Source organism: Citrus clementina, unplaced genomic scaffold, assembly GCF_000493195.1.
Source record: "Citrus clementina cultivar Clemenules unplaced genomic scaffold, Citrus_clementina_v1.0 scaffold_8, whole genome shotgun sequence".
Classification (NCBI taxonomy): Eukaryota; Viridiplantae; Streptophyta; class Magnoliopsida; order Sapindales; family Rutaceae; genus Citrus; species Citrus x clementina.
This window is the reverse complement of record NW_006262022.1, coordinates 16280606-16297156: the sequence shown is the minus strand read 5'-3', so window position 1 is coordinate 16297156 and position 16551 is coordinate 16280606. Positions and strand designations below refer to the sequence as shown.

The 16551-nt window shown below is 36.3% G+C and overlaps 1 protein-coding gene across 1 annotated transcript; it reads left to right on the top strand.

Moving 5' to 3' along the window:
* Positions 1–11386: 11386 nt before the first annotated feature.
* On the top strand, positions 11387–13862 carry LOC112096411. Its single transcript, XM_024179836.1, has 4 exons — positions 11387–11560; positions 11639–12241; positions 12641–13621; positions 13806–13862. The coding sequence occupies exons 1-4, from the start codon at positions 11387–11389 to the stop codon at positions 13860–13862; spliced, it is 1815 nt and encodes a 604-aa protein (XP_024035604.1).
* The last annotated feature ends 2689 nt before the right edge of the window (positions 13863–16551 follow it).

The window sequence follows — 16551 nt, the reverse complement described above, 5'->3', positions numbered from 1 at the left end:
CAATTTTCATTTTGTATTTCATGCATTACTCATTTGTTTCTACATCATCTTTTTAACTTAAAACACACATTAACATTGTATGAGACGTTGCTCTCGTACAAATAGTGGCAGATTAACAAAGTTGATAACTTTTTAGAGAAAAGAGATAACCAAGTATACATAATCTTCATAATCAACCTAATATACTTAGAGATTTCATGCATCCTACTAGAACATGAGGACCATTATGAATAGTTTACCTCTCGATACATCAAGTTTTAATTTCAAACCTGGTATCATTTCGATTCTATCTATTTTTCATGATTTTAAGTCTGAAAAGCCATATTTGCATTTGGGAGAATTTGAGGAAATGTATAACATTTGTGCTAATCAAAATTGTAGTATGAATATAATCAAGACTTTAATTTTCTCCCATTACTAAAGGAAAAAGCTAAAACATAGATACAAAACTTTAGGTTAGGATCCATCATAATCTGAGATGCAATACAAACACAATTTTTTTAAAAAGTCTTTTCAACCCCACCAAATGAATTCTTTCAAAAGGTAAATCACCACTTAAAAACTAGGAGAGACTTTTACCAATGTTAGGATAGGTACAAGGAGTTACTTAACATTTATCCACACCATGGTTTTAACTTTTAAAACATGGAGGTTAGTGTCATTTTTCCACAAGGGACTATCATCTAAAAGTAGACATGTTGTTGAAATGATACATAATGGTGAGTTTAATGACAATGGTCCTGAAGTTGCATTAGATTATCTTAACTAGATAACAGAGAATGCACAACATTAGAACACAGTTGATTCTTATGGGTCATCAAGTAAATCCCAATCATCTCCATCTATTGAAAGCATGTACAACCTTAGGGAAGATCATGACCTTCAACTGAAGCATTAGAGTCGAAAAAGATTGATCATGTTCAATCAGTTTAAGATATTTTATGTAGTGTTTGTAGTTACATTGACCATTCTATGTAGGACTATTCGAATTTTCTGGTTCTGAAAAAAAGTTTGCATGAAAAAAAGAATTTCATAGACAATTTTAAAAGGCCAAATCCTAATCTATACTCACAAACCTATATCTCTATTTGGAGAAACCATCCAAAATTTTAGCTAAAAAAATGACAATTATACACAACCTTCACAACCACCTCATTTACATCAGAATTTTCAAAACTCCCACAGTGATCTACCTTATGTCTCACTACAAAAAAAAAAAAAAAATCTTAAAGATACATTGCATTTATTCATAAAAAAATAAGAGTCTATCAATAACCAAACCATACAAATCTGGCCAATTTGACAAATAGTATCTTCAAAATGATTATCAGCTCTTATCGTTCAGGATAAAGGTAAGTTTCCTTCTCAATCACAACAAAATCCCAAAAGTCGACAACTTCTACAATTTGTAGTACAGAAAACCAACACATGAGCTAAGTCAAATTGGTTATAACCTTTCGTGGTGGTAAAGTTGTTGAAAAACATATTTTTAATCATCTTAAAATTAGTAAGGAGTCACTTTCAGATAGTAAGGAAGAGTTTTATGAACTTTTAACCTATGAAGAGATAACCAACTCTTCTCATGTACCCCCATTTCCTCAAGCACTAATCAAGCTAAAGAAATCAAACCAAAATCGTGAGATTTATAAAGTTTTCAAACTGGTAAAGGTCAACATTGCTTTGCTAGATGTCATTAAACATGTACCATCTTATGCTAAATTTTTAAAAGATTTATGCACTGTAAAAAGGAAACATAATGTCATGAGTTGAGTATTTTACATAGCAACTTGTGCAGCACTTAGATAACTTTTAGTGCAAAAGTTGCTAAGTAAGTCTAGAGAACTCCTCAAGGTAGCCAAGAAAAGGATGCTTGCAAGAATGCTAGACAAAAAAAAGAGTAATACGGCCAAAGATAATTTTATTTCTTAGAAGAGAAAAATAAAAGAGAGCCTTTTACAAGAGTGCTTGAGACTTGGATTCCAAAATGGCAAGTGCCAAGGCTTATTATAGAGTTGGTTGCCTAGGACTAAAGAGTTCCGCGCAAATTGCCTAAATATATAGATATTTAACAAGTGTAGATGAGTGTGTAGGATTCTAGATATGTATAAGTGCTAGAGTGTGTTGGAACATTTTAGAATTGGGCTAAGCTAGCACACCTAAGCTCGGATTTGGGCTCTTGGACTTGGAAGCTGGAGCGGGGCATTACTTAATGCACGTTTGCTCGCTTTTAAGTGCACCTAATGTCACTAATTTAGCCTCTTTTAGGGAAAATTTTGAGTGGCTTGTGACATTCTCCCTCACATCTGCTTGCAAAGTTCTCATTGCGCTCTCATGCTTGAACCATTGGATATGCTCCTTGAATTGCCATCGGTCTTCTTTACATTCCGATGTGGCTTCGCTCTCTGGGCGGCTTCTCCACTTCACCAAGTACTCGTTGTAAGCCCGTGCACCTCGTCTTCAGATTACTTAATTGGCAGTGATTTACTTTACATCCTTGGCGAAAGAGGTGACAATAATTGTTGGGGCACGTCTTGACCTACCACGGCTTAGGTCTTTTGCACCTCTATGGTATGGCTTGAGTAGATTCACGCAGAAGACTGGATGAATCTTGAGTCTTGACAGAAGTTGGAGTTGGTACGAAACGTTGCCCACACGTCGTACTACTTGTTAAGGCCTTTTGTAACACCTCACTAACCATTTAGGTACTACCCACAAAGTTTTGAACTATTGACGTATGAGCTTGATCATGACTCGATCGCTTTCTTTGTACTCGACATGACATCTCTTTATGTTAGCCCATTTTTATCTTCCATATAGCTTTGTTGAGATATGCTCGTGTGATGTCTACTTCCTCGTGCCACTCGTAGGCAAGCTTGTGAGCCATAGGGCATTTTCCTCCATGAGTTGAGGCTATGGCATTGGATTTCATGGGCTAGAATCCCGTGACGATCTCGAAACATCTAGCAACTTCACCTAATCTCGCTGATGAGCACTCACGTAATACCTCAAATAATCATGAGTAGACTGTTGATGTGCTTTGTCTATCCATCGGTTTGTGGATAAAAGCTTGTCGAGAACTTGAGGTCGGCTCCCAATAACTTGAAGAGCTCTATCTAAAAGTGTCCAGTGAATCATAAGTCTCGATCGCTCACGATGCTCTTCAAAACTTCCCATATCTTCTAATGTGCTTGATGAAAAGACATATAGTTTCATCTGCTTTACAATCGGCAGGTGCGGCAGTGAATGGTACGTACTTGTTGAAGTGGTCGACAATAACCATGATACTTTTACACCCCTTCGAACTTAGATAAGGTTGTAATGAAGTTCATGGATACACTTTCCCACAGCCTTAATGCTAGCGGTAGGGGCTCCATCCATTTTGCCTTGTTGGCATACAAGACAAGTCCGCACATAGGCTTCGATGTCGTTCTACATATGTAGCCAAAAGTATAAGGCTTGGACTAGTATGGTCGTGTGCTCAACTCTGAGGTGGCCAACCTACTTCAAATCGTGGCACTCCTTGATTACTTCTCTTTACAAGTTTTCCCACATATGCACAAACAACCTATTGAAATTCTAGTTATGCAACCTAAGAGGGGGGTGAATTGGGATTCTAAAAATTATTCAATTCTAAAACAAATATCATGCAAATCTAAAATGAATTTAAAGCAATAACAATTAAATCAAACACAATATAAAAAGATAAGGGAAGAGAGATTCAAACACGAAGATTTTTACGTAGTTCGGCCAACCTCGCCTACGTCCACGCCTCCAAGCTTTCCGGGCTTGAGGATTTCACTAAGTAAGCCTCCAAGGCTTCAAATGCTTACACTTGACTTCCAAGGTGTTAATAAACCTTTACAACAAAAGATTATCCCTAATCTCTTAACTCAAGTATATCTCAACACTTACAATCACTCAAGGTAAAAGATTACAAATTGTTTTTCTCTCACACAATATTTAAGATTACAAATCAATGCCCAATGTGGGAATAGATGAAGTAAAAATGTGTTTAAACCTCTATGAAGATTGTATTCTCGAATATAAGCTCAATGGTCGTGTTGTGATCAATCTTGTTTGAATTTGAATGAGCTTATTTATAGTTGGAGCTGAAAAACTAGCCGTTACAAATTGTTTACCTGAAAACGGTTCGCCGTTAACCATTAACGGTTAACCGTTTAGGCTGGTCAAAAGTTACCGTTGGGCCAAATTTCAAATAAACGGTTTGCCGTTTAGGCTTACCCTTTCGCCGTTAAATTCCAGAGACCTGCAAAACAAATTTGGTTTAACCGTTCTTACTAAACGGTTCAAGGTTAGCAATTTGGAAATAATCGGTTAATCGTTTTCAGTAAACGGTTAGCCGTTTGCTACAGTGAAATTATTTTCTAAAATTATAGTTTTGCCCTAAAACTTTCTATAATTATACTATGGCCCAAATCGTCATAAAACTTTACAAATAAGTCCATTTCCAGAGTTTCAAAACTTTTTCAATTTAAACCATTAATTGAAAACAATCAATTTCATAAAATCACTTTTCCATTAAATATAAAACCTTTATATTATGAAAATAATGATTTATTTAAAATAATTTGAGCTTTTAAAAACTTAATCATTCTTAATCTTGTTTGCTATCATCAAAATCAACATTATGGACACATGTATGCTAACACCTATCTCTTTTGGTGAGGAGGATGCATTCTTTTTGTCAAAATCACCTTATCTTTTCTTTGAGAACTTTCCCTAACAAATCTTTTGAAAGTGGGTCTTATTGGAGGCCTTCCTTGATCCATGAGATAAGGTCAGACTTTGACTAGTTCATGCTTAGTGTTGCCAACTCCGCTTGGTGACTTAGGGCGTCTGCAATGATGTTGGCTTTCCGGGCTTATACTCAAGCTGATAGTTGAATTATGCAAAGTAGTCTTGCCGTCTTGCCTACTTAAGACTCTGCTTCTTTGTCGTTGGAAAGTAGCTTATGGCACGAAGTGTGAGCCAAGCAAGTAATGTCGCCACACCCATAGTCAATGAATAATGGCGGTCATTTTCTTTTCCTACACCGTGTAACGGTGTTCCGTGATATTTAGGTTTCGACTCTTGAACACTATAGGGTGGCTTTCTTGTATGAGGACTCTACCAATGGCGAAGTTGGAGGCATCTGTTTGGACTTCGAATGGCATGGTGTGGTCTGAAAGAATAAGGACGGTGTCCTCAAAGATTGCCTTCTTCAAGTCCTCGAATGCATGCTGGCATTCTTCAGATCAATACAATGTTTGGTTCTTCTTTAGTAGGTCGGTGAAGGGTGCCGCTTTTGCCGAATAGCCTTTGATAAATCAGCGGTAGTAGTTCACCAATCCAAGGAATGATCAAAGCTCGGGTACTTTAGTGGGAGGTTCCTGTTGTGCAAATTTTAATGTACTCGCAAGCGCACGAATCTATTGTAGTGTAGATCAATGGTGACAAGTGTCGATCCCACGAGGAGGTGGATTTTAATTATATATAGAATTAATTTTGTAAATGGGTGGTTGGAATTATGGTGGAAATGATTTAGAATATGCTAAAACTTAAATTAAAATGGCGAGAATAAATTCTAAAACTGGAATTGCAATGGAGAGAATAAATTGAAGAGAAAATCTATTAAATTAACGTACTTGGGTATCTGGATCCGTATCAACATGCATCATAGGCTAAATAATCCGTATTAATGTCAATTAAATCATGAGGGGGGAATCCACACCTCATGAACCACGCTCTAATCAATATGGTGCTAAGGGCTTATCGTGCCAAATAATAATAACCTTATACTAGAGAGCCGGTGTAACCAAGGCGCTATCTAGACAAGACTATTATTATTTGTCGACGAGAAGTCAAAACATCCACAAAAATTAGAGGGGAAGAGAAAATAAATTTACCAAATTAAGCCCATGACACATGTTGAGACTTCACCTTCAACCCAAGCTTGAAAGAAAATTAGCCACTCATAATTGAACTAGGGGCAAAATGGGAATTTATTAAAATACGAAGAAAATACAAGATGGAGAAGGAATTACAGAAAATGGATCCCAAAAATGGATTCAGAGATATCAAATTAGGGGGGGGAGGCCCCCTTTTTATAGATACATGGAGTAAATCATGGCCATCGGATTAAAAACAGTTTGGACGCTCAGGATTGCGCCACGTCATCAGTCAACAGTCCACGGTTTGACCACGCGGATGAACAGTAACACGGTTTGACCCGACTTTGAACAGTAACGCGGTTTGACCCGGATGAACAGTAACGCGGTTTGGTTGAAAATAATCCTGTGTGATGCATGCACCGTACGCGAGATTTTTCGTCCACTGATATGCTGCCACGTCACCATCAACAGTACATAAGAATTTTAGTCCAACAGGATCGTGACACCTCATCAGTCAATGCCACATCATCGGTCAATGCCACGTCATCATCCGTCTATGTGAACAGTGTCGTGAACAGTAACGTATACAGTACCGTACACGTGAATAGTACCGTACATGTGAATAGTGCCATTTTTCCTTTTATGCTCCTCCTAAGGTTTTCGACCGTCCTGAGTTCAAAAGTGATGTCCGTTTTGCCGTCTGATCTCTCCTTTATTGTGAAATGACTATAATGCCCCTAAAATACATAAAATACTTAATTAAAATAAAACACATGTAATTAAATCACAAGAAGGTTAAATATATAAAAGTAAGGGTTGTTAGTAAGACTTAAAATGTAAAATGACGGTTTTCTCCTTTATAAATATGCATTTTCTAACACTCAACACACCCCCCAACCAGCTTATTGCTAGTCCCTAGCAAATAAAGCGAAAACAAAATTCAAATTCAAAATAATTTTTTTTTTGTTTTAATAGAAACACTCGTATTTATTCCATCAGATTAATGATAGCAATCAAATAAAAGTATAAACATTATCTCCAGTCTAAAGCAACATCACACCCACATCAACCATCCACATGAATTAGCCCAGTAGACTTTGTTTTAGCTACTCTCAAGAATGACATGTCAAACCCCAAAATCTCACTGGAAGTAGTGACACTCTCACAAATAAATTAATCCCAATAAAAATAGTCACTCCAATGAATGGTAATTGAGAGAGAAAATAATAAAGAAGTGATATCACATGCTCTCACCAAGATGAAATAAATATGCCCTCAGCTTAGAAATAATACGATCTCAAGTCAAATAAAATGTTAGTCAACCCACTTTATTTATCTTTTTTTTTTTTAATTATGCATCACTACATCTTTTTATCCCATATAACTAGCTTCTACTTCGGACTATAGTTCCCTAAAATCAAGGACTTTTATTAGGACGTAACGTAGGCTAGGGACATGGTTAACAAAGAAGGGAAATAAGGAAAACAAAGTGTATGTTTGAGAAAAATGCAGAGAATTTTTTTTTTTTTTTGGAAGTTGCAAGGTGGATTTCACCTATTTTTATTCTTTTGAAACAACAACTTTTGTTTTTGTTTTTTTTTGCTTTTATTTGGCATAACTTCACTGAACAAAATAATTATTTACATTTTCTCAAACATAAATAGGTGATGGGACTTATAAGATATCGGGTAATACTCCAAATCGGAGTGGGTCAAGATGATAAGTTGACAAAGAAAAGGTTTTTTTTTTTTTTTTTAAAGGCTCAAAAGGGTTAACTATGGATATTAAATAAAAGGGATGGCTTGAAAGGCTCAAACGGATCAAAGATGGCCTCTCCATCGTCTTTTAGGGCTCTAAATAATCTTCCATATCTACTAGTTAGATGGGCCTCCAAATGTAACAACACACTTTTTTTTCTTTTTCTTTTTTTCTTTTTTTTTTATTTTACAATTTTTTTTTTAAGGGTTAACTCAAAAGTAATTTAGAGATCGTGTATAAAATAATAAACTGCTAAGCTGTATAAAGAGTGGGCAAAAGGGTTATTCTCCAAGAAAAATAATAGGCTCAAAAACTCACTTGGTACTTATTATGACATGTTCATTCCTTCAAGCAACTCACATTTGTCTCCGACATCAACATGTAAAGTAGCAAACATAGCGTAACATCACTTAAGACCAAAGATAATACAAATACTAAAATTTGAAATTAATCATGTCATCCAATGTTAAAACAAATCACACATTTTTTTTAAAAAACATCATTCTACCCCCCAACCTATTCTAAACATGAAAGGAAAATATGCATGCAGAAATGTGAAAATGATGCATAAAAACTAATTAGAAAAGTTACACGTAAAATGATAGAAAACGAAAATGATTTTTTTTTTTTAAAAGAAGATGCGTTTCTAGAGGAACTACACTCCATATTCAGCCATCTTCGACTCAAAAGTTGGAAAATGTATATTTATAGAGGAGAAATTAAAAAGAAGAAAAATAAACATAAACACATAATAAAGAAAAAGAAAATGTCTGAATTTTTTTTTTTATAAACGATGAAGATGCGTTTCTAGAGTCACTACACTCCATATTCAGCCATCTTCAACACAAAAAGTTAGCAACAGTTAGTTTCTACAACAAAAATTAGTAAAAACTTAACCAAAATTCCACAATTGTCGACTATTCCCTCCCCCCAACCAGAACGAAACATTGTCCTCAATGTTTGAAAGGAAAGAAGTAGAGTTTAGAAGACATCACCTGGGTGGTGCAACACAGAAGAAAATATTTATAGGCGGAGAGTTAAATCTAATTTGTACTTCTTACTGCTGCTACTGTTACCATCATTATTTGGACGCTCCAACACGAGGGTCCAGGGGTCTGGCTCCGGTCTATAAGCTTGTAACAGATCAAGTAGCTCATTAGCAGTGTGAGCACAAATAAAAAGTTTTTTCACATTAGCGGGAATGAAATAGTTTTTTATTGCATGGTTAAGAAATGCGATAAAGCCATCATAAAAGTTATTGACATTTAACAAACCGATGGGTTTCTGGTGGATGTGGAGATGGGCCCAAGATGCTAGCATGATAAGTGCCTCTAGTGTTGCAAGATCTCCTGGAAGGAAAATAAAAGCATCAGCATGATTAAGCATTTCAGTTATTCTTTCCTGCATACCTGAGACGACTAACTCTTCTCCAGTTGATGAGTCAGACGAACTGCCCAATGGTTTTAAGACTCTTGGGATGATGCCTAACACTTGACTTCCTCTGATAAAAGCTGCTTCTGAGACCATTTTTGATAACCCTCGATTGCCTCCTCCATACACCAAGTGTAATTTTCTCGCTGCTATGCTTCGACCAAGATCTATGGCTGCCTCAACGAACTCTTTATGTTTGCCATATGTAAATCCAGAAAGCACACAAATGTTCTTGAATTGTCTATTGGGAGTAGCTGACATTGTGATACTTCTCAAAAACAATTTGTGAGTGCTTGACAAAAAAGAAATCACATTTAAGAGTCTTGGTGATAGTGGGTCATGGTTGTGTATGAGGTAATATGTCAGTGTTAAATAACGCGTAAAGCACGTGGCTCGCAAGTCAAAAAGAAAACAGTAAAAAGGAAAAAGCAAACAGTAATAAAATTATTAAAGACAATAATGCAAACAATAAGACAATAGTGAAATAAAATAACAATAGTGAAATAAAATAACAATAAAGTAAAAGGATATTTACAGGTAGTTGCGACTGTGGCTCACATCTTCCTCTGGTTTTACATGGGTCGAGGATAGGCTTCCTATCCAGTTTTCTTATAAACTGGCAAACAGGGTCGTTTATAGTCAGATTCCCGAGACTATATCGTAGTCAGATTCCCGAGACTATATCGTGCATGCTCTTTCTGGAATAATGGCCATAACTGGAGAATCGCTCCTTGCACATATCCACTGGGATGCGTTTCAAGAGACAAAAGGATATCATCCAATGACTCCTTATTCAAGCCATCCCTAATGAATTGAATCTTATCTTCCCTGTTATCAGACATCATTCCTAAAGAACATGGGTTTTTATTGCAACTCATTCTGGCACACTTATGACAAGCAACAGAAATTCTTCGAGCTCGTCGTTTTCTTGCATAATTTCCTTTACCACAACCAGGCATGTATGCAATAAATTTTGGAGGTAACTCACCTGCCGATCGTACTTTAGCCTCGATTAACCAACGGATGTCAGCAGGTATGTTATTCCTTGTTAGAGTGCAATTTATGCACTAGTTTTGCATTGTTTACTTCCCTTAATATCGATGTTTTGCACTTAATAATAATGTTTTACTTGTGTTTTACTTTTGTAGGTGCAATTCTATTGATTGATGATAAAATTGAGCTAAAAGATGATGTTTAAGGAGGATTGTTCTCTTGGAGAAATTTCTGAGCGTCAGAAGAACTTTGTTGATAAGGCGTGGGCGCGTGCTGTCAACTGCGGACCTGCAGTTTTTTTTAGTTTAACGTGTTTTGTATTTTTGGTTATTTTTGTAATTACGAATTTAATATTTCAGATATTAGTATTTTATTTTAAATAGAATTCTAAAAGAGAAGAGAGAGAGAGTATTTAAGGGAGGAATCTATTGTGAAAAAGGGGGGATTTTTGGATTGGAGAAAAAGAAACCCTAGATCTAATTTTTCTCTTCTATCTATGAGGAACTAAACCCATTTTTCTGGTTGAAGGATAATGAAGCTTTGATTCATCACTACTGTGAGATCTTTCTTATGCTTTAATTGTTTTATTACTTTTTGGGTATTTGTTTATTCTCTAAATTAGTTTCATGATTATGTTTGTTAATTAGGTAATTGGCCACTATTTAATTATCAACTTAATCTATTGTCAATTAAAGGATTCATCGTATGAAGAATTTAATGTTTGTGACAAATAACATAGCAGAGAGTTGTGTTGTGAGAATAAACAATCTAATTTAAATGAATCATCATATGTGTTGATTAGGATTTGGGTCTCTCTGGTTTTTCAGGCTGTCAATTGATTAAATCATATGATCGTATCTAGGGTTGTCCATTGATTAGGGAAATAACCAACGGTCGTACCTTGGTTATCGACTAGTTAAGGAGAGATTGGCTATTAGAGGGTCTCAATAGCTATAACCGGTCTATTCATAAGTAATAATAATCTATATTTGAATCAATGATCAGTAGTCGAATCAAGCTGAGTTAATTCCTTCAACCAGAGCTTTCTCCAATTTGAATTACAACTTTAATTTGCATTCTTATTATTTTAATTTGATTTTTATTATTGTCAACAAAACCCCCATTTTATGTTTTGCATTTTAAAAGGATTTAAATAATTACCGATCTCTGTGGACACGACCCTGCTCAATCACTATACACAATTTATTTAAAGTAGGAATTTATTTTTGTTGGCTTCGACACCCATCAAATTTTGGCGCCGTTGCCGGGGATTGGTGTCATTTATTTAATCCTTTTTACGTTTTACTTGGTGTATGGTTCGTTCTTCTCGTACAGGTACACTTTCGTTTGATCCTAAAATTGAGAAGACAGCTCGCCAGCTGAGACAGCAGACGAAGCGAGCTAAGCAACGATCCTCGTCGCCTTTGCTTTCTGAAACAGATACGGTGCCTGATTTAGTTGAATCATCTAGCGATTCAGAAGAACAAGTGATGGATAGACCTGCACCTGTAGAAAGAACTCTTAGAGAGTTAGCTGAACCAGACTTGAATCAACAACCACTCTGCATTCAATATGTAGACTTGGAGGTAAATTTTGAATTAAAGTCTGGTCTTATTCATTTATTACCCAAGTTTCATGGTTTTGCAGGTGAAGATCCTCATAAACATCTTAAGGAGTTTCATGTTGTGTGTTCAAGTATGAGACCACAAGGTGTGACTGAAGAGCAGATTAAGCTGCGTGCTTTTCCGTTCTCTGTAGATGGGCTAGCTAAAGATTGGTTGTACTACTTGCCTCCTGGATCAATTACAACGTGGAATGGTTTGAAGAAGCAGTTCCTTGAGAAGTACTTTCCGGCTTCAAGAGCTGCCAACATCAGAAAAGATATTTGTGGGATCAGACAACTTCCTGGGGAGACTTTATATGAGTATTGGGAGCGATTCAAACAATTGTGTGCCAGCTGTCCTCAGCATCAAATTTCTGATCAACTTCTTATTCAATATTTTTACGAAGGACTGTCATTGATGGATAGGAGTATGATAGATGCTGCTAGTGGAGGCGTGTTGGTGAACAAGACTCCTACTCAAGCAAGGGAGTTGATATCAAATATGGCTGCCAATGCACAACAATTTGGCAGCAGACAAGATGCCACCTTAAGGAATGTGAATGAGGTAAATATTTCTTCTGTTGAACAACGTTTAGATAAACTCACTTCTCTTGTGGAAAAGTTTGTTGTAGGTAATGTGCAACAGGTGAAGACTTGTGGTATTTGTTACAATATGGGTCATTCAACTGATATGTGTCCTACACTTCAAGAAGAACCCGTTGAACAAGCCAATGCAGTTGGAGGATTTCCAGGCATGCCTCAGAGGAGGTATGATCCTTATGCACAAACATACAATCCGGGATGGAAGGATCATCCAAACTTCAGCTATGGCGTTAGGCCGTCAGGATTCCCACAACAGTATCCACCAAGACAACCAACACCTCCACAGTCAAACTCCAAGTCAGGTATATCTTTTGAAGAAATTGTTAAATCACTTGCGACTAACACTCAACAATTTCAGCAGGCAACTACAACAAGCATTCAGAACTTGGAGAACCAAATGAGTCAATTGGCGACTACAGTAAGCCGTCTGGAGTCTCAAGTATTAGGAAGATTGCCTTCACAATCTGAGGTGAATCCAAAGCAAAACGTTAGTGCTGTCATCCTTAGAAGTGGGACGGAGTTGCAAGAGCCTAGTAAGAAAGTGACAAAGCATGTAGAGGATGAGCTTGAGAAGAATGAATTGATGCCTAAATCTCAAGATGCACAACCCACCAGAGCGAAACCCCTACCTATTGTGATACCTCCTCCTTTTCCAAGCCGATTTGCAAAATCCAAGAAGGAGGAACAAGAGAAAGACATCCTTGAGACATTTCGCAAGGTTGAGGTAAATATTCCTTTATTAGATGCTATAAAACAAATACCTCGATATGCTAAAGTCCTTAAGGAACTGTGCACCTCCAAGAGAAAATTAAGAGGAGATGAAAAAGTTCACATGGGGGAGAATGTTTCAGCAGTTCTTCAAAAGAAACTACCTCCTAAGTGCAAGGATCCAGGTATGTTTACTATCCCTTGTAAAATTGGTAGTGTTAGAGTTGAAAATGCTTTGTTAGATCTAGGAGCTTCTATTAATGTCATGCCTCGTTCCATTTATTCATCTTTGAATATTGGTCCATTAAAAGAAACTGGTGTGATAATTCAACTAGCTGATAGGTCTAATGCATATCCTGATGGGGTATTAGAAGATGTCTTAGTACAAGTTAATGAGTTGGTTTTTCCTGCTGATTTTTATGTACTTGATATGGAAGATGATAACTCCTCTAATTCTATCCCAATTTTGCTAGGAAGACCTTTTCTTAAGACTGCTAGGACTAAAATGGATATACATAAAGGGACTCTCACTATGGATTTTGATGGAGAGGTTATAGAATTCAATATGAATGATGCCATGAAATATCCTAGTGAGGAACATTCGGTATTTTCTGTGGATGTTATTAACCCTATAGCGCAGGAAATTTTTTACAAGGAAAAGAAGAAGACATTTCATGATAGAATGATTTTGAGAAAGGAGTTCTCTGTTGGTCAAAAAGTTCTTCTTTTTCATTCTAAACTTAAACTTTTTCCGGGTAAATTATGTTCTTGTTGGGTTGGACCTTTTATTGTTACTAATGTTTTTCCTCATGGTGCAGTTGAGATTCGGAGCCCGACCTCTGACAGAGTTCTTAAGGTTAATGGTCATCGCTTAAAACCTTTTTATGAAGGTTTTTCGGTGAATATTGTGGAGGATGTGGCTCTCGAAAGTCCAAATTATGGAGATTGATGCATAAATGTGTCTAGCCAAAGACATAAAACAAAGGCGCTTTTTAGGAGGCAACCCAAGTGATTTATTTATTTTGGTTTTTGTTATATCTTCTTTTAATTTTGATTCAAATTTTTTTTAAATAATGTGTTTGCTTATTTTGGTCAGAAGAAAATTTTTGATAAGGCGTGCCCACGTCTTAACTAATAAGTACTTCTGTAATTTTTAAAGTAAAATAGTTTTAAGGCGTGCCCACGTGCTTATTAGAAAAGTACTTCTGAAATTTTTAGTGTCTCAAAGTGATTCATCACTAAAAAAGAAAAAAAAATTTTAATTTTAATTGATTTTATTTCATTTTATTTTATTTTATTTATTTCTTTTGTTCTTTCTTTTATATATATATATATATATTTTTTTTTTTTAAAAAAAAATCATTGTTAAAAAAAAAAATTTTTTTACTGTTCACAAAATCCCTAATTTTCCAGAAATTGTTTTCTTCTCCAGCCGTTTGCAGCACGCCAGCAGCAAACCAGCCAGCCGGAGAATGCAGCATCAGTCGCGCGCAACGCAAGCACCAGCAACGAGCACGCCCCGCAACGCAACTCAGAACCAGCTCTCGCGCGCAACAGTCCCGCAGCAACACAGCCACGCAGCAGCTCTCGCGCGCAACGCAGCCACGCAGACAGCATCCTGCACGCAACCAGCAGTGCGCAACCAGCCCCAAGCCGCGCAGCAAGCTCCAGCCGAGCACGCAACGCAACAAGCGTCACCAGCGCGCGCACCAGCAATCCACCAGCGCGCAGCAACAGCCGCAGCACGCAGATCCAGCGTCACCAGTTCGCAGCATCAGTCCCATCCGCGCGCAACTGAACCACCAGCCGTGTACCCGCAAGCTCCAGTCGAGCAGCAATAGTCCGCAACCAGCCTACGACCTGCATTCCAGCCGCGTGAATCGAAATCCGTGACAAGATGGAGCAGAATTTGGCCGCATACTTCAAGAGTGTGGGATTTATCCCACCATTCCCGCCAAGCCCATAGACGTTACGAGGATCAAAGCTCACAATTCAGGGAAGTTTTTGCCTTTAATCTTTTATCCTTACGCTTTAATTTTTATGTGAGCTTTGATTATCTTACATTGGGGACAATGTAAGTTATTGGTGTGGGGGAGGGATTTTTGCATTATTGATGCCTGGAATTATTATTTTCACTCTACTCATCCTTAAATGATTTTGGAGTTAGTATGCTTTATATATTATTATTTTTTCTTTTCTTTTCTTTCTCACTACTTTTTTCCCATCTATCTCAAATTATTTACATCTATTTTTTTTCCTATCATACTCTTTCATCACTCACATTTTATCTTTCATTTTTTTTTACTACATACATCTTTCTCGTTTATTATCATTTTTACCTTTCCTTTTATATCTCATTCATACCTTCATCTCATTCTACACCACTATTGATGATTGATTCATTTGAAGAGTGTACATGATTTGATGGCAAATTTACCAACTTTGTGAGGATTTGAGCCTATGAGCAACCACTTTGCTCTAATTATTTTTGTTATGTGAATATCAATCCTAGTTTGTTTATTCTAGAACTTGCTTTATTATGCATGTTGAAGCCACATTACAGGATTTTATGCATTAAAATGATAAGGGCAAACCATTTACCATTTTTCTATTCTCGCATTTTCCTTTTTCTTTACCCGAAGACCTTTATTTGCTACCTTTGTTTGAGCCTTAACCATTACCCATCTAATTCTCTCCGTCTACTTAACCATTTTTCTTCTTTTTGAGCCTCAATTTAAGGAGATTTTTGGACTCATTGTATGGATATATTTTGTTGCTTTTTCTACCTTGTATTAAAGTTTCTCAATTAGATCAACAAGCATTATGCTTGAATTCAATTGTGCAAGGTTCGTTTCTTTTGTTTGATTCGAAAAAAAAAAAACAAACAAAAAAAATGAAAAAAAAAGAAAAGGAAAAGGAAAAAGAAAAAGAAAAAAAAAGAAAAAGAAAAATTGAAAAAAAAATCGAAAAAAAAAATGTTTACATTCTTGGTGACTTGAGTAGAAATAAGCATTTTGATATCATAAGTTCATTCAATGAGTTCATTCTTCTCATTTTGATCTCTTTTTCTTTCGTAAACCTTTCTTTTTCATTTAACCCATTTAACCCCATTACAACCCTTTTAAGACCCTTAGATTTTTGCATTTTATTCATGTTTTGTGGATTGAGATGTGATTTATGAGCAAGTTTATGGTAATAGCATTCTTTGATTTGATTTGAGTGGATAAATGACACCCTAAACACTTTGAGTGCATGGAGTGAAGTTATTGAGAGGGCTATTACATCTTGTTGCACTTGAATTTTGAACGAATCTTCTTGGTGGTTGAATGTTCTTATTCTATCTTATGAAATTCTATGCTTTAAAATCCTTGTCTCTCGAACGTTGAACGACTTAATTTCTTGAGGTATGCTTTCTTAAAATTGTTTTTGGATGAGTTGAGATGAGAATTGAGTGGAAATTTGAGATTAATCTTGAGTTATATGCTTGAGGACAAGCATCATCTTGGTGTGGGGGAATTTGTTAGAGTGCAATTTATGCACTAGTTTTGCATTGTTTACTTCCCT